This window comes from Ursus arctos, unplaced genomic scaffold (assembly GCF_023065955.2).
Source record: "Ursus arctos isolate Adak ecotype North America unplaced genomic scaffold, UrsArc2.0 scaffold_18, whole genome shotgun sequence".
In the NCBI taxonomy this organism is placed as follows: Eukaryota; Metazoa; Chordata; class Mammalia; order Carnivora; family Ursidae; genus Ursus; species Ursus arctos.
The window spans coordinates 38,576,631-38,601,805 of NW_026622852.1; the positions used below are offsets into that span (position 1 = coordinate 38,576,631).

The 25,175-nt window shown below is 49.4% G+C and overlaps 2 protein-coding genes across 15 annotated transcripts in view; one reads left to right on the plus strand and one right to left on the minus strand.

The window, feature by feature from the left end:
- The window catches only part of PALM2AKAP2 (PALM2 and AKAP2 fusion), a 564,113-nt gene extending 559,450 nt beyond the window's left edge, over nt 1-4,663 (plus strand). For all 14 annotated transcript variants that reach the window (XM_048223130.2, XM_057313652.1, XM_048223131.2 and 11 more), the window contains one exon: nt 630-4,663. In XM_048223130.2, coding sequence (XP_048079087.1) covers nt 630-728 — 99 coding nt within the window. In that variant the 3' untranslated portion in view covers nt 729-4,663. The remainder of the gene's footprint in view (nt 1-629) is intronic.
- A 15,985-nt stretch (nt 4,664-20,648) lies between these two features.
- Nucleotides 20,649-24,961, minus strand: CUNH9orf152 (chromosome unknown C9orf152 homolog). Its single transcript, XM_026505972.4, has 2 exons — nt 24,775-24,961; nt 20,649-22,132 (listed from the first exon to the last, which is right to left on the minus strand). Exons 1-2 carry the CDS (start codon nt 24,959-24,961, stop codon nt 21,606-21,608), a joined length of 714 nt encoding a protein of 237 aa, XP_026361757.2. The 3' UTR covers nt 20,649-21,605.
- Nucleotides 24,962-25,175: the final 214 nt, after the last annotated feature.

A 25,175-nucleotide genomic window follows, 5' to 3' on the forward strand; every position in this document is an offset into this window, starting at 1 on the left:
CAAGGTCTGTGAGGATACTAAAATTAATTAAAATTAAATATTTAGCTTCTCAGCCACACCAGCCTTATTCCAAGTGCTCCATAGCCATGTAGCTTAGTGGCTGCCATATTGATGACACAGATACAGAACATTTCCATCAGACAGCACTGATCAGATAACATGTGGAGACCTACTATGTTATCAAAACACTTAATGCAGAGTCAAGTCTAATTCAAAAACATGTGCAAACTTGTGATGAGCACTGGATGTTATATGTACGTGATAAATCACTAAATTCTGCTCCTGAAACCAATATGACACTAGTTAACTCACTATAATTTAAATAAAACTTTGGAAGAAAAAAAAAACGTGCAAAACATTTCAGGGAAATTAAATCTTTCTACATTGAAAACTATGGGTCAAATAGCAAATGAAATTTGAAATGAATATGAAATGAATGCATATCCAGAGCCTCCCACCCTACTTTATTTACCATGTCCCTTCTACCTCCCGGCCATACCAGACACTGTTACCTTCCCTTTCTTGGATGCTGCTGAGAGGGAAAGGACAGAAGAAATGGAGAAGCTGGTTTGTGTACATAGTGAACGTCCATGAACTCTGATTCTTTTTTTTTTTCCTTCTCTCTTCAGGTCCTTGAGGCCACACGGGTTAATCGAAGAAAAAGCGCCCTGGCCTTGCGCTGGGAGGCAGGGATCTATGCCAACCAGGAGGAAGAGGACAATGAATAACAAGCTTCCTTCCACCCAGGAAGCTTCTTTGGTGCTTGGGTTACCAAGAAACCAAGAAATCCACCCATCGAAGCATTTTAATGGAATATTTATTAAAGTGCGAACGAACTCCGCAATCCTTATGTAGACCAGAAGCTGCAATGACCAACGGTGAAAAATAAAGTGAAAAGAAGCCCACCCATCAAACTCTGTAAGCACCCAGGAGTCAAAAGAGAAAGGATTTTTTTTGAGGCTCCAAGAATCACCTGGATTTGGACCAACCCTTGGATCCAAAAGGACAAAGCAGTAACAAGCAAATCAACATGGCTGCTACAGGCAGGACTGAGACCAGCCTCGCTGGGTGATGAGGACTAACATTGGTAACAGGGCCGTTTAGAGCAGCAGAGCCCATGCTGGTGCGATCTACCGGGCGCAGGACACTCCGTGCACCGGCCTCCCACCCTCACTCACGGCATCAGAGGTGCTGGGAGAACTCCGTGTGCTCCAGCAGCCGTAAAATGAAATGCAAGTTTCTCTGTATTTGCCCGGAAGAGGCAATTAGGATTCCATTTCTCTTACATTTAATTGTTTTTAATTGGGAGCAATCAATGATCAATGATGGCAATACATAAAATCCACATTTTTAAGACAATGTTTCTTCATGTTGCAAACACAATCTATTCTACGTGAAGGGGTTGAGAAAGAGGGAGGAAGCCAAACCAAATGGATTATTTTAGCTTTAGGATCTCGTCTGCTTATCGTATTGACTAATTTGCTGTTTATGAGAACACATTTTCGCAATTATGTTTCTTCATATGAAAACTATATTTAGTGGGCAACAACTATTTTTATGATGGGATGGGGGAGTATATCCATGTATAAAATCTGTACACATTCAACAGCTTGACTCACGATGGTAGGGATATTTTTAGAGTGGCAATAATTGAAAAAGGGCAAACTCTGCCTTAGAGAGGTGGAGGACAGGAAATAGGTGTTTATAACTATATTTTGTATTATAAAGTGGACCTAGGCAGGAAGGATGATAGATTATTTTGGATCAATCAGAAAGGAAACATTAAAGAAAAGGTCATGGAGGTAGACAGAGAAACAGGGAGGGAGAAAGTAGGAAAATGAGGAAGTAAGAGATACTATTTTTGCTGAACAACCAGCATTTTTCAGGATGATAAAGAGAAAAATATAGAATAGAAATTTAAGTGCAGGCTTGGAATCAGCTACAAATCCTAAAGATTGTGTGTGTGTGCGTGTGTGTGTGTGCACGTGTGTGTGTGTGTGTGTGTGCACACGCACTGGCGCACGTGCCTTTGTGTGTTTGGGTAAAGTGTGTGTACAAGGATTAAAATTCCAGAATGATCATGGGACAAGGGTGTACAGTTATTTCCTCCAAGCTGTTTGCCAGCGTCTGGAGCGAGTGAGAATTTCTTTTTTATGAAAAGGGATATATAGAGGCACCGACCTGATTCAGTATTTGTAATATTAAATTGACCTAACCTGGTATTTGCATGAGTCACAACTGAAAAGTTTTGAGCAGTTTTGTAATTTGACGTTTAGAAAAGTACCATATTTATTCTCATGCTTTGTATTCATAGCTTAGTACACGATAGAGGATGCCAGCTTTACTCTCTGTCATTTAAAGCAATATGATAAGGGTATTCAATAATTGGGTGCCCTGAATTTCTGGATGAGAAACATTTTTAATTCTGACCATGAGAAAAAACCTGACCAGCGGTTTTTTTTTTTTCTATTTGTTTTAAAACTATGTTTTTTTTTAAAAAGCAATAATTAAGCCAGACCTCACTAAAATTCCTTTTTGTTTTTTATATTGTTACGTCATAAGCGCTAATAGGTTACTCTCACAAGTAGCAATATCACAACACTTTGTATGTAGATGTTAGGCACATTCGCTTTGCTTCTTTTAATAGACTAGTGTTGACTTTAGGGGGGAAGGTTTATTCACAGACAAGCAGTGGGCATAAAGTGAAAATCCAACTGTAAGATAACTCACAAGGATCCTTTAACACTGCCAAGGGAACCTGCCATTTGAAGCCAAACTCTGGAGATGGGTCGTGAGCACCATCTTTACATGGTTTATTCTCCTGAATATTCTGAAGGGATAATCAGCAAAATGTACCGGCCACTGGGGACCCAAAACAAGTGAGATGTCAGCTGCAAGGAATTCATTTTCAAGTGGGGGAGGCTGGCATGGAGACAGACATGCCCAGGAAAATGAGGTCTGTGTTAGGCGGGAAGTCCTGGCGGGTGAAATGGGAGGACCCAGGAAGGCTGCTTTGCCTGAGGATTTCCAGCCTTCCCACAGCAGGCACGTGACCCACAGCAGGCACGTGACCCACAGCTGGGACGAGAGCTTCATGTGGCCCCCGGGGCACAGTGGTAGTTGGCTGGTGAGCGCATGGCTTTATGAGTGCCACCAAAAACGGAACATGCTCATGTTTTCTGGACTGGCTGCGTCTGGTAGTGATACAGACACGATAGAGACAAACACCATCTTTCAGAAGAGGAAACAGCCCTCAGGACCCACCTGCAGGTTTTTGTTCTGTTTTGAAGGAAGCCATGGACCCACCCACCCTACACCTACATTTGAAAAAGGAGAATTTGCAGCTGATTGGAAAGCTTAGGAGGTCACACAATTCTTGGAGTCGCTTTAGAGGCAGACCAACTGGCCGTTGACTACAGTTGATTGAACCAGAAGCATGAATTGCATCGCGCAGAGTTCCAAAGCCAAGTCCCTTGGTCCATGCCCCGTGTGTAGATAAGGCAACAAATGCAGTTTCCGTGACCCTCCCACGGTCACAAAGCTGCTTAACTCTGGCCCCTACATCTCCAACATTTGCTTGTTCCCTCTGCTGCCGTCTGATGACTGCTATTTCTGTGCTCCACTCACTTCCGATCCTATTAAAATGTAAATTACAGTTCCCTTGGAAGAGCCAGATTTTCTCTGTGCTCTTGAGTTTTTTACTCATTCAGAAAACATTGGGCTTTGTACATAGCACTGTGCTAGGCTCTGGGATCCCAAATGAACCCCTTTTACCTTCTGAAGATGCAACAGACCCCTGGAGGAGAGTCATTCCTGCTTAATCCATCAAGAGGAAGAGGCTTGTCAAAAAAAAAAAAAAAAAAAGGGCCTCTGATGCTCGTCCCTGCCCCCAAATAGCACGCAAGCTTGTTAATCTCAACTGTAACAAATGTTTAGATTCTGTAGATGTTAAAAGCTTTCCTGAAAGTGTTCCTTTCCACAGTGTTTATAGATGTTCACTTTCCTCGGGAGCTGATTAACTACTGACATGCCTTGGCTTTCTCATCCAGAAATTATGGAAACAGGGTCTGTCAGTGGTAGGAGGCTGGGCTGTGTTCTACTTGGATGACACAATGCAATTTCCTTGCCTCTTTACGCCTCTGCATGCTGCCCACCCTAGACAACGACATAGAAGCAGTATATAGACCAGTGTCCACATATATACACAACGCACACGTATAAAGTGTAACAAGAAACACTAAAACAGTGTTGACTCTTGTCTCTGAAGACAAACATTTTTCCAATGAAAAAAATGGATGTAATTAAACTATGTATTGAAAAAAAATAGCCTAAGTGTTTAGAGATGGTGACTATATCCAGTTTTAGTGACAGAACCAATTTCCTGAATTTTAAGCATTCAGTGAGTGAGCCTGCCAATTTTGATTTCGTGTCGCCCTTTACCCAAACGACTTTTTTTTCTTTTTTTTGAGGAGGAGGAGGAGGAGGGAGGGGGGAAAGCAGCAATACTGTGTTTGAAAATTATACTCTGTATCTGGCTCTCCTGTGTATGTTAACCACTTAAATGTTATTATCCTGCTTCGGTTTTATAGTGATTGTGAGGCATTCAATGCAAGTATACAATTATTTTCTCATTAAAACCCAGTGTGTGCTGTGTTTTTATAAACGATGGCTGCTTGTTTGACTGGGGGTGGGGAGAGGTCGGAAGCCGGTTCTGCCACACAGTGACAGGCCCGCGCCCTTGACCTTGACTTCTGTACTTCTGTTCCTAGCTGGTGGGGCACCACGGTAACACACTGTCCCAATGCCCCTTTTTGTGATGCTGTCTCCAGCTGCCCTGGCTGGAGCCTAGAAACCTCTGATGGGACCCTAGAAATGGTACGGGTGCCTCTGGATGAGGTTGGTAGACCCCCAAAGTCAAGGGCATGGCTGGGCAAACAGCAGGACAAATGGTAAAACTCAAACTTCATGTGTGTCTCTTGGGTTCTAATTTTTTTTTTCAAAGATTTTATTTATTTATTTGACAGAGAGAGACAGCCAGCGAGAGAGGGAACACAAGCAGGGGGAGTGGGAGAGGAAGAGGCAGGCTCCCAGCGGAGGAGCCTGATGTGGGGCTCAATCCCAGAACGCCAGGATCACACCCTGAGCCAAAGGCAGACACTTAACGACTGAGCCACCCAGACGCCCCACTTGGGTTCTAATTTTTTTTTTTAAGATTTTATTTATTTATTTGACAGAGATAGAGACAGCCAGCGAGAGAGGGAACACAAGCAGGGGGAGTGGGAGAGGAAGAAGCAGGCTCATAGCGGAGGAGCCTGACGTGGGGCTTGATCCCATAACGCTGGGATCACGCCCTGAGCCGAAGGCAGACGCTTAACCGCTGTGCCACCCAGGCGCCTCTTGGGTTCTAATTTTTATTATTGCATTCCCAGCACCTGTATTTGGCTCCGCTCTGAAGAATGGAGACTTTCAGACTTTAAAGAGCATATGAAGATGGTAGGTTCATTAGGAAACTTCCTCTGCAAATTGCCTCCTGCCCTCCCATCTTCTCCCTAACCGCCAGCTGCTCCTGGAGTGGCCAGCCGCTCTGTTCCCTCCCCGGCCCCTCACAATTACATGTGCCCCAGACCTTCTGTCTCCCGCTCCTCCCCTTCCTCCCCCTCCCCCCCCCCCCCCGCACCACCCCGCAACTCTCCTTGGGGTCTCTTCCTCCATCTCTCCCTGAGTATGTGACTTCTAACAATCTTCTGGGACAGTGGAGTTGTGATCAGCTGTGGATTCAGTGTCCTGGTCCTCTCTGCATCTGTCACTACTAACATCTGGGGGTGCTGAGCAAATACAGGGGTGTCAGGGTACATAGGAGCACTCAGAATGGGACACAGAGCCTAGGGTAGTCAGGGTAGAAGGTATCTTCAGGGATTCTCACTGAGGAGGCTCTTACCAAAACCAGTGGGAGGCATTAAAACGTGTAGACAGCACATACGCAGGTTTTTTTCCTCTGACGGAGACCTCCCATCCTTTCCCCAGGATCATCTCCCCTGTAGTTATCGGTGTCAAAGAGACAATCATTGGGGGGCACATGAGGCCATGAAGTTACTTCGGAGCATTGCCACAAAAGAGTGTGGTGACTGTCCCTCCCTACACAGAACTCAGGCAAAGTTCAGAATTGGGCTGCTGGGAACACAGAGACCAGCTGGGGACTCAAAGGGAGACCTAAGAAAGGGAAGAAGAAAGGGGGGTGATCAGAAGGGGAATGGAGCATGAGAGACTATGGACTCTGGGAAACAAACTGCGGGCTTCAGAGGGGAGGGGGCGGGGGAATGGGATAGACCGGTGATGGGTAGTAAGGAGGGCACGTATTGCATGGTGCACTGGGTGTTATATGCAACTAATGAATCATCGAACATTACATCAGAAACCAGGGATGTACTGTATGGTGATTAGCATAATAAAAAATATTATTATAAAAAATAAAATCTTACTATAAAAAAAAAGTCATAAAGGTAGAAGATGACACAAAGGCAAAGAACAGGGCCTCCGAAAATCCCCGGAGATGGCGCACTAGCAGTTTCACAATGTTGCCCAAGCATTCAGATGTTTTCTTTCAGAGAAAGAAGAATGTTTGCATAATAAAGATTTTTAAAATTTCTGCCATGTTATAGTATTCTCAGTGTCTGTTAACCTTGACGGGAGAATTATCTGGATGCTTTGTTCTCAGTTCACAGGTGGTGGGCTCTGGACACTTGGAATGGATGTGCGGGTACCCCGGCAAATAAAATTACAAATCTCTCCCCTGTTTGGTTGTTCTCCGGCCACCCATTTAGACTAAATTCTGTGTCTGCCGTGGTCTTGGGCTCGTAGCATCCACGGGCCTCTGGGGAGCGCGGCTTCCCGTGCTTAAGCAAGCGTCTCTGTCACCTGGGCCTCATTAAACACAGCGTTGGGCTTCGTACCCCGGGCTTCTGATTCAGTAGGTCTAGGGTGTGCGGCCTAAGAATTTTCTGACTCGGCCCCCAGAGATGCTGCTGCTGCTGCTGGTCCAGAAACCTCAGTTCGAGAACCACTGATCTGGAGTAAGTAGTGAATAGGGTCTGGGCATTCCACTTAACGTTTGAAAACTGGGGAATGGATGCGTGATTGATAAGCTGCAGATACAGTCACGTGAGGTCCTGGGGTGTTTTGAATATTTGTTGGGGGCTTCTGTGTGTTTGCCCAGCACACCAACTCAACGCTTTGTGGGTCTCGGCAAAGCAGAGCTTCAATTCCATTCAGACTCCAGAGAGGGTCCCCCTCGAAGGGGCGGAAGAAATGTAAAGAGAGCATAATATCTTATATATGTTCAGACTCTGATTTCAGGGTCAGATCAAGGGATTCCTTTGACCTTTGGACGAAGTTTGTATTGTGCGGGGTGACAGCAACATCAGGACCCGTAAGTTTTCTTGACTTACATGGTTGCGTGATTTGGGATACGAAATAAGAGGTAACCCTTATTTGGTCTAGAGCAGCGCTTCTCCATTCTGACTCCATCTGACTCACCTGGAGAGCTTTCAAGTTTGGATTCGGTTGGTCTGGGCTGGCGCCCAGGCCTGCCTACAGATTCAAGGCATCCAGGAGACCCCTGGGCAGCAAGCCTGGAGCATCGCTGCCCATGCCCCGGCTCCTAACCTGGCCGCACCGCACGTCGGAGCACCAGGTGTTTGTCTCCAAGATCCTGGCGCTTGGGTCTCACCCCCAGATATTCTGATGTGTTTCGTCTTCACTGGGCTCAGACACGGCTATGAACGTGGGCAGGGCTTAGCAGCTCCCCAGGTGTTTCTAACGGGCAGCCAAGGTTGAGAATCGCTAGTCTAGTGGAGAAATGTGTTTGCCTCATGGCCTGACTATTCAGAAAGTTCTTGGGGGCAACCTCAAAACGAAATGAGGAAAAGGCCTTGAAGGGCTGAACTGACCCTCTCACGGGTCCCAGGAGACAGAGGGCAGTGTTGGTGGCTGAGGGAGGGGCTTTGCAAAGGGGCGTTGTGACTCCTCTGAGGTCTCAGCTCTCCTCCCTCCAACCCTCCGACTGACAGCGGGCCCCGCTCTTCAAACTTTTGGGTAAACTGAGGAATGCAAAACTACGAGGGAGGCCTGTTCTAGCCTCTAATAGCTGCGCAATGAGAAAGAGCCCGGATGGAAAACCCAAATATGTCACGGGGTTATTTCTGGGAGATGAAGCCATGGTCATTCTGTTTGTCTTTATGAGCGTTCGCTGATTTCTGTGGTGTAATTCTTCCTACAACGGCTGATGGCAAAATGCCAACGGTTTAACAAGTGGTTCACAAGATCCCTGAATATTGAATCGTTGGTGGAGATCAGAAAACACACAGGGTAACCTAGAGGTCTGGAGCTAAAGCCCCATTAAGAGAGCCGTCATTCACCTGAATGGTTCCTCGGAACCAGTCACGGCAGGTAGCAATCAGGGGCTCGGGATTGTGGCCACTTCTTCGGATGGTCGTGATTAGTCCCAGAGAGCAAAACCGCCCAGCCTAGGTCTAGTTGCCCACTCCTGTTGCCAGGGGCTGCGGCAGGGGAAGGGGGAGGAGGGGAGGCTGGGAAGACCACGTATGTGACATCGAAGAGCCTGTGTTGAGGATGATGTCCCTGGATATACAGTATTTCCATTGTTAGCGTCAGTGTCTCTCCGACAAGCCTCTGGGATCAGTCAGGGACCTCCGACTTGGGGCCCACCACTTTTTCAGCGGAACCTTTGACCATTTGCTTATTCTAGATTGGATTTCTGACTTCTGGAGTTGCTGTGGGGAATGAATAGAAATAGTTGGTACAGAGGTGCTCAGAGCTTACTCCTGGAAAGCCCTGCCTTCAGTCCGCAAGTGCTTAGTGTCAAACACAGCGCATATAAGAACAAATGAAAATGAGGGTTGTTGGGATCGTTTTCACTGGGATTGGGGGAATTCTAAGCATCGGGAATATGGGGACACAGCTGCTCCAAAGTCAGGCACTGTGTCCATGCCTGCCTGTTCAATAGGGCCGTTCTTGAAGGTCCTGCACTCTCTTGGCATGCTTTCAATTTTTCCCCTTAGTGTAGGACCCATATAATTGTGTTCTGGGCAAGAGAGAGAGAGATCCAAGTGAAAAGATGTTTAGTAGAGCCAGAAATATTCCAGAACTCATCAGTGGAAGGTCAAACGGTGCTAGGAACTTGCCAGGAGACACTGAGGAAAGAACGTCCCTGGATGAACAGGAGGGCTCCACGATCACCTCATTGATAACGGGAAGAGTGGAGTTTCCCACTTCTTTGGGTTCACCTTTGCCTGCAAGCATGAAGGGCGGCCACTAGGTGGCAATGGTCTCTAGGGTGAAAGCCGCTTCCCCAGCCAAGAGCCTTCCCTGGGGAGTCAGGACATTTCCCACTCTTAACACAAGACAGAATCCTTTGAGATCTTACATATAGTGGCACCCAAACCACCAAAATGGTTGGAAACCACCACGTGTGCAATCCTATGTGCAGGTCAATTGTGGCCCTTTACTTGCACTTACTATTTCAGTGGAAACTGACCGTTGCCAGCAGATGGCAGCAGACATCTATCCGCGGCCCCGTCTTCACCAGGCTAGTGCTGAGCGCTGTATGTGGGTTATTTCCCGGCATTCTTTTTTTTTTTCTTTTAATAATAATTTTTTTTTATTATGTTAGTCACCATACAGTACATCCCTAGTTTTTGATGTAAAGTTCCATGATTCCTTAGTTGCATATAACACACAGTGCACCATGCAATACGTGCCCTCCTTAATACCCATCACCAGCCTATCCCATTCCCCCACCCCCTTCCCCTACTAAGTGAAATAAGTCAAGCAGAGAAAGACAATTATCATATGGTTTCACTCATCTATGGAACATAAGAAGCGGAAAGATCGGTAGGAGAAGAAAGAGATAAAGAAAGGAGGGGTAATCAGAAGGGGGAATGAAGCATGAGAGACTATGGACTCTGGGAAACAAACCGGCATTCTTACAATACCCCTTTGAGGTACAAGCTAGTCGTATCGTCTCCATCTTACAAATGAGGAAACACACTCAGGGAGTTTGAATAACTTGGTACCTGTGACAAGACCAGGGGTGGAAGGAGGTTCAAATCCAGGCACTCTGGCCCAGAGCCTGTGTTCCTACCTCCCCAACTTCCCTTCTCATCGACCTGATTCAACAGCAAACAAACCTCCCGTCTTGGTCCTGGGCCAGCTCCGCTTTCTCCCAGACCAGTAGAGCCTGCCTTTAGCACAGACCAGTGCCAAGAGGGGGGCTGGAAATTGGGTGTGTACCTCGAAGTCGGGGCTACGGGTGGGGCACTGACCGTCGGCTAAAAGCCGCCATTGTCACTAAGAGTCAACACATGCTGAAATTCTGGTTCTTTCCAACTAGGCATGTGGTGTGCTCTCCTAATGATCACAAGTGCCTACTGAGTCGTGCAGATGTCCTGCTGGGCCATAGAAATGGTCTCCAGCTCTCTCGCCTACGGCATGTTTTCCTTGGCTCCTCCTGTTCACCTGTACACACACACACACGCACGCACAATATACAGGGTCACTCCAATTCTAGATGTCTGCTTCTGGACAGGGCAGGGTAAAGCTAGACTGCCAACAAAGAGACCCAAGAATTATTTCAGTGTCTGAAAGAACAGAGTTTATTTCTCTCTCACATTACAGTCTAAGGGGAGCATTCAGGGTCTGAGGGCAGATTTATTTAAGCTGGCATCTTTTTCATCCTGTTCCTCCACCACCCCCAGGACCTGTGGTCATGGGCATGGTCCAGCTTTAGGAAACGGTAAGATGCAGCCAAGCCATTTACTGAAAACATAGGTGTGCCCGTTCCCTGGATCCTCAGTGGCCGTGGCTTCCCTGCATTGAGACAGTAGACTGGCTTCTAGAGATTAGGAAACTATTTCTAGAATTTCCATTACACCACAGAAGCTGGCAAGGGAACAACCCAAATGCAGCCTAAAGGAAAAAGCTGTTAAAAATGTGATTAGGGTTGTGAATCCTCTCCCAGCCCATAGTCCACATCTAGCTTATCCTTTTCCAGAGTTATAACAGCACACGCTATGGGAAGACGAATATTTACAAGGACAGATGAGAGGAACAGAGAACTAGAAAGTCCTCTGACAAATCAGCATCTCCCTTGTCTTTTAACACGAAGAATAACGCTTGCCTGCTAGTGCCACAGAGATACCACTGCGGAGCCTGTGGGGTTTTGACCACTGAAGGCTGGCCACGTAGCTGCCTGTGCCTAGAGGACCAGCTCACTCTAAGAGACGCCCAGCACAAGTAGACTGGGGGTTCCTGGGGGTTCCTAGTGCTCGGGCTCCTTGCAGGTACACTGGTAGTGAGGTGGGACCTGGGTGACTCAGCAAGGGGAAGACCAAGAAGACTGTCCCCTAGAGTGCCTGACCCCTTCCGATGTGTGTCTCTCTCTTGCGTTGCAACCTTTCCCTGGGACAAGTCTGTCTGAGCGTAAAATGTTCGAATCCTGCGAGTCCTTTCAGCAGCAGGGCATTTGAAGTAATGAGTGTGTAATTCACACGCATTACCTTTTCGATGCACCTTCAGAGTCTATTCTTAATGTCACCTAAACCGTCTGCTTGCTCAGCGCGGTTGGTCCTCGGCAAGCAGTCTGGTGACCTGGAAAGGGAAAGGCTCATGACTGGGGGAATAATGAGGGCTCTCGGTTGTAACCCTCTGGGCTCCATAAATATGACCAAAGAGAGTTCAGGTGCTCTGCCCAACCTGTGTGTGAGACGTAAAAGCACGGAGCACAAAGCATCTCCCACAGGGAATCAGTCACCTGCAGGGAAGAGGGAGGGGACACCACAGAGCAGCTCTCCCAGAAGGAAAGCAGGTGTGATAAGAGAGGAGCACCAGGACAGAGCCGTGTGGATGAGACAGAGGGATGCAGTCAGAGATGGCGAGAGGGAACCAGAGGGTTTGCTGGGTAAGCATACATGACCTTAAAGAAATTACAATTTATTGAGGTGAAATTCACATAACATAAAATTGATCATTTTTAAGGTGAACAAGTTAGGACCATTCCCAATGTCGTCTACCACCATCTCTGTCTAGTTCCAAAACACTTTCGTCATCCCCAACAGAAACCTCAGCATCATTAAACAGTCACTCGTCAGTACCTCCCAGCCCCCGGCAACTACTCGTCTAATGTGCTCTCTCTATGGATTTGCCTATTCTGGACATTTCGTGTAGATGAAATCATATGATATGTGACCTTTTGTATCTGGCTTCTGTCACTTAGCATAATGGTTCCGAGGTTCGTCCTGGTGATAGCATGTGTCAGAACTTCTTGCCGTTCTAAGGCTGAGCAGTACTGCCATGGTGTGGACAGACCACAGTCTGTCTATCCATCCGCCCACTGATAGCCAGTTGAGCTGCTCCCACATTCGGCTCCCGTGAGGAACAGGCGGAGACATGTACTTACATGAGGCCCCGCTTTCAGTTCTTTGGGGCGCATATGTAGGAGTGGGGTTGAGGAGTCCTTTGAAAATCCGATGTAATTCCATCCATCACTTTCAACCTTGCCCATGTCAGGAGTTGGGGATCAGCAGAGGGTCGTTGGAGAGAAAGTCGAGTGAGTTCAGAGGCCCACCCCCACAGAGGGCGCCGGGGCGGCTGGCTCTCCTCAAGGGGGGAGAAAGGGATTTCAGGGGTCCTCAGCCACTTGTTATACGTTCTCTGGAGCTCGGGAAATGGGGAATCAGCTGGGAACACACCAGAGCCCTAGGAGAGGCTCCAGGTTGTAGCTGTCGGCTTCGTAACAGCGTAGCCAAGAGAGCTGGCCGTGAGCATTAGACCTCCTCGCTGGAAACTGTGGGCACGAAGCACGGGGCCGGTGTCCGGTGGGGCAGAGATGCGCGGCTCGTTCAAGAGGTGTGAGGTTTCCTTAGACCCTACTGTACAGGGGGCTGCCCAGAGAGGGGCGGGAACGACAGCGGAGAGAAGCTGGAGGCTCACCCCTGCACGCAGAGAGCCGCGGGCGAGTCCCAAGCAGCCCGTTGGAGCAGGGGTTCCTCCTCCCTCCCCTGTTAGAGGAAGATCCCGTGATGAGAGAGTGGGTCTCCACAACCAAGAAAGAGGAAGTGTTGGCTCTAATTCCTTCCCTGCCCATCTCATGGTGGTATTAGCCAAGGAAGGTCTTACCTCACCTCCCTCCCTCCCTCCCTTCCTCCCAGCCACTACCCCCTCCCAGCCCTGCAGAGGACAGTAACCTCTCCAAGGAATTTAGGACCAGAACAAGAAGCTCCAGGTAGGTGAGCACCAACCAAGCTCCCCCCCTTCCCGTTGTGGACAGAGCTGCGGAGGAAGAAGTTTTCCCTTGGAATGAAAGCAGAAATCTTTTTCTTCTTAAAATTGCACTGGACAGACTGCATTAAGTTCTGAACTGAAACGGTGTTTTGTGACTTAGTGACCAGAGCGCTTCCCATTTCTGTGAGTGATGAGAAACGTGACAGGCCCAGCCATGAATTTCATCCATGACCATGGATTTTGTTTTTAATCAAACCAAATAACATATTAAAATGCGAGGGAACAGAACCAGAGCTGTTAGGTAAGGTTTGGTGTTGGCATTCTAATTCTTCGGGCTTCTGGTCATTGTTACCATAGGATAAATCTGGAGTGGGGCATGGTGTTAAGAACTGGGGTGGCCAAGATTCTTCAGGTTCATTGTGCTGAGTGTTGCCTAAAAAGTGAATTTCCTACTTCGTCTTCCCCCCCTGTTTCTGGCTCACCCCCGCTCATGGTTTATCATTCAGATTTATGATTATAGCCCATGGGTCGTGCCTGTTCCACATGTTTGAGCTTTATTCACCCTCCTGAAGAACAAAGCATGTGACATTTGTATGTCTCGGTCTCGTTTGTCGCAGTGCAGGGCCTGGTAGGCAGAAGCCGCTCCGTACCTGGAAAAGGTGTGTTCTCTCTCCGTCAGTGACCGTCCCTCGCCAACCCACTACAGCAGCCTGGACCCGACAAGCAAGCGCGCTCTGGGCTCCTCGGCCATGGGCAAGGGGCCCGTGGGAACAAAGGGGAGGGGGCTCTGTTCCCTTCCTACAGGGCTTCCAGGGGCCACTTTTCTTCCCTGTCCCCTCCTTCTCCTCTTCAGCAGAGGCTACCAGGACTGCCCTTCTTTGGACCAGAGTAGGAAAATGGGACCAAAAGTCAGTAAGCAAACTTGTCATAGTGGCCCGGTCTCTCCAAAACCCGTAAGCGATTCTCCAACGTCTCTACGCAAGTGCTTGGAACCCTGACGGCATCTTTTTTGCCTCAGTCTAGAAGGGGAAATCTACCAAATGTGCTGCATGCATACCAGTCACACATGAAGCCGGGGGACAGGCTGTGTCATGACCTATGAGAACGCATCAGAATCCCCTGGAGGACTTGGTAAGACGCACCGCGGGGACTCACCCCCAGAGTGCCTGGGTCAGCAGGTCTGGGTGAGGCCAGATGATTCTCATTTCTGACCTGTGCCCAGTGAAGCTAATGCTGCTGGTCTTCGGACCACGGAGAAAGGTGCTTGGCTGGGGGACCCCTGGTAACCCCAATTGCTCCAAAGTTAATCACTCTGAAATTTTTTAAGTGTCTTTAAAACACTCTGAAAATAACTCTTGGCCCACCCTCCTCCTCCCTAGAGAAATACCGCAGAGAGTGTTCCAGGGCGCATTTTGCCCAAACTGCCGCTGGCCCTTGTGTGGACGTGTTCCTCACTGTGATCACGGAGTTCGTGCTGGTCTGCGGACGGCTTCTAGTTCATCTCAAGAAGATCCTGAAATTACAGAACCCTGCAGCCAGAAGTGACCAGTGTTTCTGGTTCCATGTACGGAGAAGGGCACACAGGTGGGCCCCTGAGGCAGTCCAAAGTGTCCTCTCCCCACATAACTCTACCCCAGCACAGCAGTTGGGCCTGCCTGTCAGTGGGAGGATCAGTGATCCTTCTGGTCAACTTTCTTTTTTAGAGAGCCCCAGACGCAGGGGGCAGGGGCTTCCCACCCACAAAGCTGGTGTGATACAATAGGCGTGGGTTATAGAACAGCCCCCATCTCTGCTCCCCTATAGAACAGCCCCATCCCTGCTCCCCCATAGAACAGCCCCACCCCTGCCCTGCCATAGAATAGTCCCCCACCCCTGCTCCCCCATAGAACAGCCCCCATTCCTGCTCCCCCATAGAATAGTCCCCCACCCCTGCTCCCCCATAGAACAGTCCCCATCCCTGCTCCCCCATAGAACAGCCCCCATCCCTGCTCCCCCATAGAATAGTCCCCCACCCCTGCTCCCCCTCCTTAGGAAGTCAAGTATAAGAAGTGTGGGACCCAAAAGAGAAGGGACATGAAGATTCTTACAAGTGCTGTGCTTTGCCCCACAGGCACGCCTCTGTCCCTTGAGAAACTATGAGCCTCTGGTTTGCAATCCATGTGGTCCTAAGGTAGTGGGTCTGAATGCTGACCACATGTTAGAAACACCAGGGGGAGCTTTCAAAAAGTGCCCCTGCTCAAAACCAGCTGGTCTAGACAGGCATCTATAAAAAAAAATGAGGGGGTGAGAATTTAACAAAGAGAAATGAAAGCAAATGCCACCAAAGGACATGTACAGAGAACAATACTAGCTCTATTCATGATGGCAAAAAAATGGAAACAAGACAATGGGAAAATATGGTTGGTTACTGGGAAGAGGCTGAAAGGAACTTTCTAGAATGCTGGGAATGTTTATCTTGATCTATGCTGTGTGTGTATATATATATCTCTATCTGTGAAAATAAGTATATATATTTATATGTGTAAATATAAATATATATATATTTCTTTAAGATATACACTGAAGATTAGCACACTGCCCACATTATTCATGTTCTATGCCTTGATTAAAAAGTAAAATATAGAATATCAATGCTCTGGCCCTAGTCCAGAGATTCTAATTTAGTTGGACATTCTCCAAGTCCCCTGATGATTCTCTTGTGCAGTCAGGGTTGCGAAGCCCTGTCTTCACGAACAGGGCCAACCCAGGTGTGCGCCTAAGGCTGGAGGGGCGAAAGGGGGCCCCCAGCTCACACATGGGCCATCTCACCAGGGTTTGTCACAGCGAGTACTTGTTTGAGTCTCCTTTGCACACACACCCTTTGGGGACCGGAGGTGGTCCTCAGCTGGTCAAAGGTCTTCCCATCGATTTTCCCAGCACGTGGTAGAGCTCAGCAGAGAGGACCTTGGGATCTGGGGCACCATCTCCCCTAGTCCTCAGGTTGTGAGTGTGGCCACATGTACTGTGGGCAGAACCTTAAAAGGAGCGAGCAAGGGTCTGGCATTGGGGGAAATCTGGCATATGGAACCTGAGACGGGCAGAGGCAGGTACCCACGGCTGGGGTGGCAGTGGGGCTGGGCTCTGTCAGAACCCTCCAACCAAGAGAGCCCCACGCTTCTTGTGAAGGGGAGCAGCTCCTGCAGTGGGACCGTATTTGCTGACCTAGGTCTCGTATTGATGCTGAGGACCAGCTCGGACTGAAACACACTTCAAGTTTGGGTTGGCAGAAGGTGTCACCAGCACCTTTTCCCTTCCTTCTTCCATTTCATGGCCAAGGCTGAGAGGCTGGCATGCTGCCCAGCCTTGGTGATTATCTTGGACTTGGGGAATTCAGGGGGTGAATTAAAACAGCCAGGTGGTAGAGTCATCAATGAAAAGACAAAGGGGAAATTAAAAGGATTAAAAATACATAGTGGGTGTATTGTCTTTCTGGACAGAAGTGAAGGGGAAGTCTTAATGTAACGGCCACAAACCCAGAGCCAAGAACTAAAATGAAATGTTCAGTCCTTTGAATACTGTTTCTAGGAAGCGTATTGCTCATTAGCTGTGGAAGAAACAATCCCAGCAGTAAGAAAAAAAAAACGACTTCAAGAATTTCTGTGCAGATGGAAAACGTTGATGGTGGGGCAGTTGGGTCTTTCTAAACAATAAGGAAGAGAACTAAAGGAATGTTCGTGCCCAGTAGGGATAACCAATGCCTCGAAGGCTGGGCCAGGGTTAGAGGTTAAGAAGCAGAGTATTTGGAAAAAGTCATAAGGTTCTCTCTGGCCTCCAGGTAGAAGCATCAATTTCACCACCAACGGTTTTCAAGTCCAAAGCATTTCAAGAGGATTTCCTAGCGATGATGGTATAGAAATAAACGAAGGGAAGGAATCAGAAGGAAGCAGTTTAACATAGTTGTGTTAAAAGGTAAACCGAGGCATAGTAAACATTTAAAGAGTTTATTTAAGCAAAAACCTGTTCAGATCAGTTAGCCCCAAACTAAAGGTGGTTGGAGGTGTCCCACCAGCAGGAGCTCAGGGAGAGATTTTACGCAGCAGACACGGAAGCAAAGTGAGAAAATTGCTGATTGGCCATAGCCCAACACCGAGTTGCTTGTGTGTGACTGGTTGTCCTTAGGTCTCAATTTCGTGACCTTGAGGCATTACAGCAGGATGTGGTTTGCTTCTCTGGCAGCGGTGGTCCCAGCGCACAAGTGTGGAGAAGGCTTCTGCCCGTGCACACAGGCCTTGGTGGGGCCAGCAGAGAGCTGAGGAGCCTGGGGCACCCAGTAAAGAGAGTGGACCTCTGATGCATGGGGGTGGGAGGGCTGGAGCTAGGGGATGGAGTCCCTCATCTGCAGGAGCCTGTGGAGCCCCCACCTGTCCACTCCAAGCCCACAGACCATGAGCTAGGTCACTGTAGACGTCCAAGGGAAGAGAGACCCAAAAGGCACCACAGCCAATCCCAGAAAGAGCCATCTGTGCCCTCTCTGTGCCTTCCACCTTGACACCAAACAGCCGTAACCTCAGAAAGACAGAGGTCTGTATGAACAAGGAGACCATGCCCCCCAGCACTGGCCTTAAGCATATGTGCTGCCCGGCTGTGCTGGGGCAGGGAGGGAGGTTGGTGGGGTCTAACTTGAGTGTGAGATGAGAACTGGGATGAAAAGTTAGGGAATCAGGCTGAGGTGCCATGAGGGGAGGCTGCCCCCTAGCGGGGATGTAGCAGAATTGCCAGCTAATGCCAAGGACCCTCCTGTCCCCCCTGCTCCTGCCCCAGGAGCTACTGTCACTTCATGTCTGACTCAGCCAAGGTCATGTCTCCCAATGGCTGTGCTGAGACTAGAGCCTGTCGTCAACAGCCACATCAGGGTGTCCTCGCTGTGGTGGGAAGGCTAGGAGACCCAGTGCAGGACTCACAATGTGAGCTGGTTGGTTTCTAGTTCCCGAGAACCTTCCTCTGCTAGCACTGTGGTGAGTGTGGGAAGAGATTAGCTCCAGTCCTGCCCAGCACAGAAGAGAGAAAATCAGAGCTGTGGGTGGTGTGACAGCCCAGACTAAGGTGAGCCCTTTGTCCAAGCAGATGTGCCAGCCGATGGGTTGGTAGAAGTGTGAGTATGATTGAGCAACGGAGGGATGGTTCTGGTCTAATGTTCTTGGCAGAAGCAGCCTTGTGGGGAAAGGAAGGATTCCAAACCAGCCCTGCTCTTGCCCTCTCTCCCTTTAAGCTCTCTGTGGGCAACACTTGATCCTCAGCCCCACCCCCAGCATGAGAACAACTCAGTCCCAGGGAAGACCAGGCCCCACTGGGGCAAAGGCACAACCTCTTTAGGTCCGCCTTGTTGGCGGGCAGGCAGCTGGCTGGGACCTGAACTTGCTGACACTGGCCTGGCCTGTTCCTGGTTGAAAACTTTTCCCATGCGGGCATTGCCTCTTGGACTCTGGCCTTTTAGATGTATGTATGCATGTATGTGTTTGTTTGTTTGTTTGTTTGTTTTGTTTATTTGTTAGAGAGGGCACAGGGGAGGGGCAGAGAGAGAGAGCGAGAATCTTAAGCAGACTCCCCACTGCGCGTGGAGCCCAACACAGGACTTGATCTCACAACCCTGAGATCATGACCTAAGCTGAAATCAAGAGTCGATGCTTAACTGACTGCGCCACCCAGGTGCCCGGGACTCTGGCCTTTTAAACCCATGCTCAAGAAAAAGCAACTTCAGACTGAGGAATGTGCATCTAGAAAAGGGATTTGCGGAGGTCTTGCAGGTAGGGGAGTGACCTGTGCCACGTCTTGCCTCTCAAGGTCTGTGACTCCCCAGCACCCTGGCTCTCCTTTTCTCCCCAGTCAGGGTCCTGTTCTTCAGTGTCTTTCACTGCCTCTCCTCTCTCTTCCCCACCTCTTCTAAACAAGGATTGGAAAAAATCCTTAGAAAGTTTTCAGCTAAGTAAATTGTGCATTTTCAGGACTCATTCTGGACCCTGTCTTCTCTCTACAATCTGTATGGGTCAGCTGGTGTGCCCTCGTCCTTTTCAGCACCTCCACACACTCATGCCACTTAAATACGTGTCCAGCCCAGAGCTTTGGTCTCATTTATCCACTGGCCCATTTGATATCTTCATTTGTGTGTCTCACGAACATCCCAAATTCAGGATCCCTCAAACTGAACTTCTAATCTTCTTTCAGTAAATCCTAATGACTCTAACTCCAAAATACATATCCAATGTACCCACTTTTCCCCCATCTCTTTGGCTCCTACTCTTGCTCGAACTAAGAGCATCTTTCCCACTGAACTTGCCTTGGCCATTTTTTCCCTAATGTTGCCTCTTAACGTGACCCTCAACTCATTCTTCAACAACTAGAGTAATCTGGTTAAACTGCAAATTAAATCACTTTAGTCTCCCACGTAAATCTCTTAATGGCTATTATTGTATTCAGAATGAAGTCTAATATTGTACTAGAACCTTGCCCCCGTCTGCCCATGCTAGCCATTAGTGCTGCTCACCCATGTTTTCCATTTCTTCTCCCCTTGCAGGCACATGGGGTGATTGCATACCCTTGAAGAGAAGATAGGACCGCAAGACTTGCTTTGGGCAATGAAATGTAAGTAGAAGTGATTTGAAAGCCAGTACGTGACAATTAGCGCACTTCCTTTTGCTGCTACAGTGATTAGGGAAACCAGTGTTGATTCTGTAGGTGCCATGAGACTGAAGTCCCCCGAGCTCCCGGCAGCAGGTGCAGGAGAGCTGCCCTGGGAAGTTTGCCCAAATCCACGTGGACTTTTCACGAGTGAAGAAAAGCTCCTGTTGTGAGGTTAGAAGGTTTGTTTGCAGCAAAACGCAGCCTATCCTGACTGATATATTGTAGAAAGAGGGGTTACTTGTGGCAATCCTCTTTAAAACAAAGCAAAGGACAAAGGTTTTTCAGAAAATGTCCTCATTTTTCATTAGGCTAGAAAAAAAATAACAATGGCTCTTACTGATTATTCACAGAAGGAATTGCAACGAATCCCCAAACTGGAGGGGATTTCTGGGTGATCCAAGAAGCAGGCACATATGTATTTTTGCCAGGTAATGACACACCTAGTTAACAACTCTGGGTATAGATGGGCAAGACTGGATCACCATTGGGGGAAAAAGAGGAAAATACAAGTGAAACTTTACAGAGAGATTATCTGATATGAGGGAAAGGCACCTTCGGTGTGTTTAAGTATCATTACTAAAGTTAAACATTAACCAGGAAAGACCTACTTTCTTCCCATCGCCCAAGCAGTAACACCTGCTTCCCTTTGTCCTAAGTTTAGCATATCCCAGGAAGGATCTGAGTGCTTCAAATTTGGCTGAAAAGGAAGGAGTTTGGGGGGAAAACATATTTTCCAAGCAGGAGCATTTCTTTGTCTCCTGCTCGGGCTCCTCTTATCATACATCTTCAATGACCAGCAGTGTTTAATAAGAACTTAATTAGGAGAGGGAGAGGGTGGGAGAGAAAGGGAGGGGTGGAAAGTGAGAAAACAGATAAATGGGATGGGTGGATGGATGGATGGATGGATGGGAAGAAGGAGGGAAGGGAGAGGAAGGAGGGAAGAATAGAGGGAAAAGAGAAGGAAATACACCTGTGATGACATTGGAATGTGCAGTCTCAGTGAGAGGGGAGAGATAGCCACCCTTCCTGAACACCCCTTAAACACACAAAACAGTAGGATTGTTTTTTGGTTTTTTTTTTTAACCCACATTGACCATACTTTGGGAGCCTCAGCTGAAATGATATGGTCACTACCAATGAATGTAGTGACTTCTCAGTGAGCTGGCCTCTAGACACAGTTACCAGAAAAAGGCAATTCTCAGACTTCATCTTCTCCAGATCATGTGAAAAATCATCAGAAGGTATTGAAAACAAGACTGCCCATACCCATTGACTCCAAGGCCCTGCCAAGGCATTTCTTTGGTGTTATGTTTCAAAATTCCCATTTCTAGAGACAGAGAAACTGTCCTACTGGACCTCCCCAAGGAATGGGCATCTAGGGCTCCATAGCCATGTCTTCGTATGTAAGCAGAGTAGGGTCACAGATCAGACAGCACTCTTTCATCCTGGACTGTGTGCGATCTGGCCTAGGCAAATCTCTTCTTTTTTGAAGGACAAGACCGTGTGTCCACCATGAAGTTCAAAATTCCTACACCTGAGTTAGTCCAGTTCTTGCTCATAGCTAGAGAACCAAGCTGTGGCTCTCCCTCCTGGGTTCTTTGATGAGGTCATCGATGGTTTCAACATTGAGACGTTTGGCTGAGTAGAAAGCTTCAGGCTGGGCCATACAAGCCCAGGTTCCTGGCAGTTTGAGAGATCCTGGGAGTTTTCCTCTGGGGAAATGGATAGTAGGCTGGTTTTCCAGACCTGTGTGGGTTCTTTTTGGAAGGAGGGTGCTGAATGTCCATATTTAAGCCAGATCCCACTGCCTTTGTTTGGGCATTGCCCACTGGACATTCACGCCGGGCTGTTTGTAGGATGGCGGTCCCTTGCTGAGTCATCTGATCGTTTTCAAACAAGCCTGGGTCTCCTTCCTGGGGGAGCCTTTGCTCAGACCCCATGAGCTTGTCCTTGTGTTTTACTGGCAGATTGGTTTCCTGGTGGAAGGTTTGGACACAGCGGTACATCTCCAGGTGCCTGTGCCATGGAGACACAGGGGCCTGGAGACAGTCTCTGTCAGCCTCCTCCAGCATCCCCTCTGCCTCCGGATCTGCCTCCTCCAGCAACAGCGAATGCCTTCTCTCCTTGTTAATCCAAACCGCACTGAGCATGGGCTCAGCAGGAGCAGGCATGTACCCTCCTGACAAAGCAAGACACAAGCAGGGTCAGCACTGGAACGCACAGGAGCAGCTCTCACTTTGGGGGTCTCAGTGCTTTCGAGCTGTAGGAATGCCATCCCCGAATGTCAAGGCAACCAGATAGTAAGTACACACTGCTTGTGTGTTTACACACATGCACGGATCCCACATGATCCCACTTCATATGCTCACACGTGTACACTCCCTCCCGTGCCCACACATCCACACCCACACAGACTCTAACACATGCACACACACATACACACTCAGGCACAACTATTCATTCATTCAACAAGTATTTACTGAGCACTTGTTACGCGCCGGGCATTACTTATTCTGGGTTCCGGGAACACGGCAGTAAACACTGAGACAAAATCCACATCTTCATGGATATGGTCTAGTGGGGTAGAAACACAGCGAGCAAACGAACACATTGTGATAAAATTGCAGGTGGTAACCAATGCTGTGAAGAAAAACTCAAGCAGGACAGAGTTCAGTAACAGACTCCAGGTCTTAGCTGCAGGGAGGGAGTGACCCGAGGTAGAGCTAGGGAACCAACGTTCAGGCTGAGAGAGTGGGACAGAGTCACGTGCACTCACCGGTGGGAAAGATTACTCTTAACTTACGGGGTTTGTGTTCTGGGGTTCCCGTAATGGGTTTACCACCCAAGGTGGAGGAGGGGGGAGCCGTATTTCAAAGCAGCCCCCTTTTGGAGGCCCGGCCGCTCTCCCTCTGCCATCCCACAGACACTGTTCTGGGAACACACATCCAGGCCGATGTTCCTCTTCTTTCTCAGGGACCTATTTTTACCACCTCGTGGCCCACGACAGCTTATTGTCTGCCCTTGGGGGCCGAGAGGCTTGTGGGCATGACTGAAAGGTGTTCCAAAGAGAGTAGGTCCGTGACCGGCCTGGAGTTGCGTCTGGACCCTCAGTGGAGCTCTCTTGAGCCTTCTGGCATTTGTCACTGCGGGGCCCTGGACGGGAGAGTGCTGGCAGGCGGGGAGAGACGGTGCTGAGCTATGAAGGCCGAGGGAAGCCCCTGAGAGGAACAGGACTGGGGCGGCCATCTCTGCAAGCAGGGGAGGGACTGGAAATGTGTTCCCGGTTCAGGACTACCGGATTTTTCTCAGCCTGACAAACATGGACGCCCTCACAAAAAGTCTAAGTGTCAGGTACTTATTTGAGAACAGAGGAAGAGGGGACGCAATGGGAGAACGTAGGAACCAGGACCCTCTCCAGTGTGTCCAGGTGGACAGGTGGGTCTTGGTCGCAGAGAGAAGCCTCCTCCAGCGGTCAGTCCCAGCCTGGGGTCCACAGAGGACAAGGGAAGGGACGAAGTGGGAGGGACCCCTGGACGCTGACCCCAGAATGGATCCGGCTGAGTGGCTGCCCTCCCCTGGGAGTCAGGTCTTCCCTGACAAAGGCAGTGTCCGACCAGCCCTAACTGGTTACCAGATGCTGGCTAGGGGAGAAGGGCCCTGAGTTACAGAGTGTGGGAGAGAGAGCCAGAGGGGAGGGGTGGGGCAGGGGGTGGTGAGTTCTGTGGGGCATGTCGAGTCGAACTGTCTTTGGGATGTGCCCATGTCGTGGATTTGTGGGTCTGAATTGCGGGTCTGTTAAGCATGGTACTTTCATTTGTTAGTGGTTTAATTTAATAAATGTTTGCTGAATGACTGAACGAATAAGACGTTCGAGGATGGACTAGGCCCTTAGGAACCTTTCAGTGTATACCCCGCAGTGATGGGGGGCTAGTGGGCTGTGCCAGTTCAGTTCAGACAGAGCCCACTGGCTGGCAACGGCCCAAGTGATGGGACATGGGCGGCTTCAGCTCAGGGGTACCACTTCTGTCTCAAAAGGCAGCACAGTCCCCGTCCCTGCCAGTGATGTCCCTCTGGCCCCTGATTCCTTCTCAGCTGGCCTGGTACTGGGTAGGCCACTCAATGAGTCCTGAAGTGTACAAATAACCACAGAAAGCCTCAGGCACAGCCTTGACCTTCCCACCTCCCTGACCCATTCATTCCTCTGTTAGAGGGAAGGACCTGGACGAAGCCCGATGCTCCTAATTTCCTCCAGGAATGAAATCTGAGCTCCCAGAGGGAAGAGGCATTCTCCCTTTTGAGGCTTCTGTGTCTCTTGCCTCCTTGGAAGTTGTTTGAGACAGTGATAAGCGATCTCCCCGAGCCAGGGTGCCTCCTGAGTCCTCGAGCCCACGCTTCCTCTGGCCTGTGCCCGGGCTATTAGCAGCACCACGTCTGCTCTCTCCGGAGCCAGTTTCTCTGCTTTGCAGGAGGTGAGACCCAGCCAGGAAGAGCTCCCATCTCCCCCCACCTGGCCCAGCAGGAGGCTAAGCCACCATCCAGCAGGCAGAACAGTCTGGCAAAGTGAGAACAGAAGGGCAGAGGCCAGGTACAGCAGGCAGCTGGCCAGATGTCCAGCTGAGGCCCCCGGAGGGGAACTGGGCCACGCGGAGCTGCCCAGAGCCGGCCTCCGTGCTCTGGCTCTGGCTCTTCCGGCCTCCTGGCTCTTTCCCACCAGGAGGCCCCACAAAGCCCAGGACTGCCCTGGCCACGGCCCACCACCCATTACGCCCACGGCCAGGCCCTCCTCCCTCCACTTTTGCCCCCAGCACCTGCCCGCCCTACCTTTGGGGAGCACCACCAGGTGGGCCTGTGCCCTCTGCTGCCTTCGCAAGCCTTCGTACCGGGCTCGAAGGACCTGGATGCTGAGCGGGGGCTCTTTCCCCGGGGCCTGAGTCCCTGAGCCCTCAGCCATGAAGCAAGAGCCCAGCTGCCAGCAATGCGGCAGGGCAGGGCAGGGCAACCCCTTCATCTGGATCCGGGAGAAAAGCAAACAGTGATGGGCGGGGGTGTGGGAGGGGAGAGAAGGAGCTGGGGAGGGTGAGAGGAGGGGCGTGAGGAGGGCAGGTGGAAAGGTAAGGGGGGAGGCAAAGGTACGGGAAACGAAGGAAGGTGGAGGGGAAGGCAAGGCTAAGTGGAGCTCGGGGACGGAGTGAAGCTAAGGTTAGGGAGAAAGGTGAGGGGAA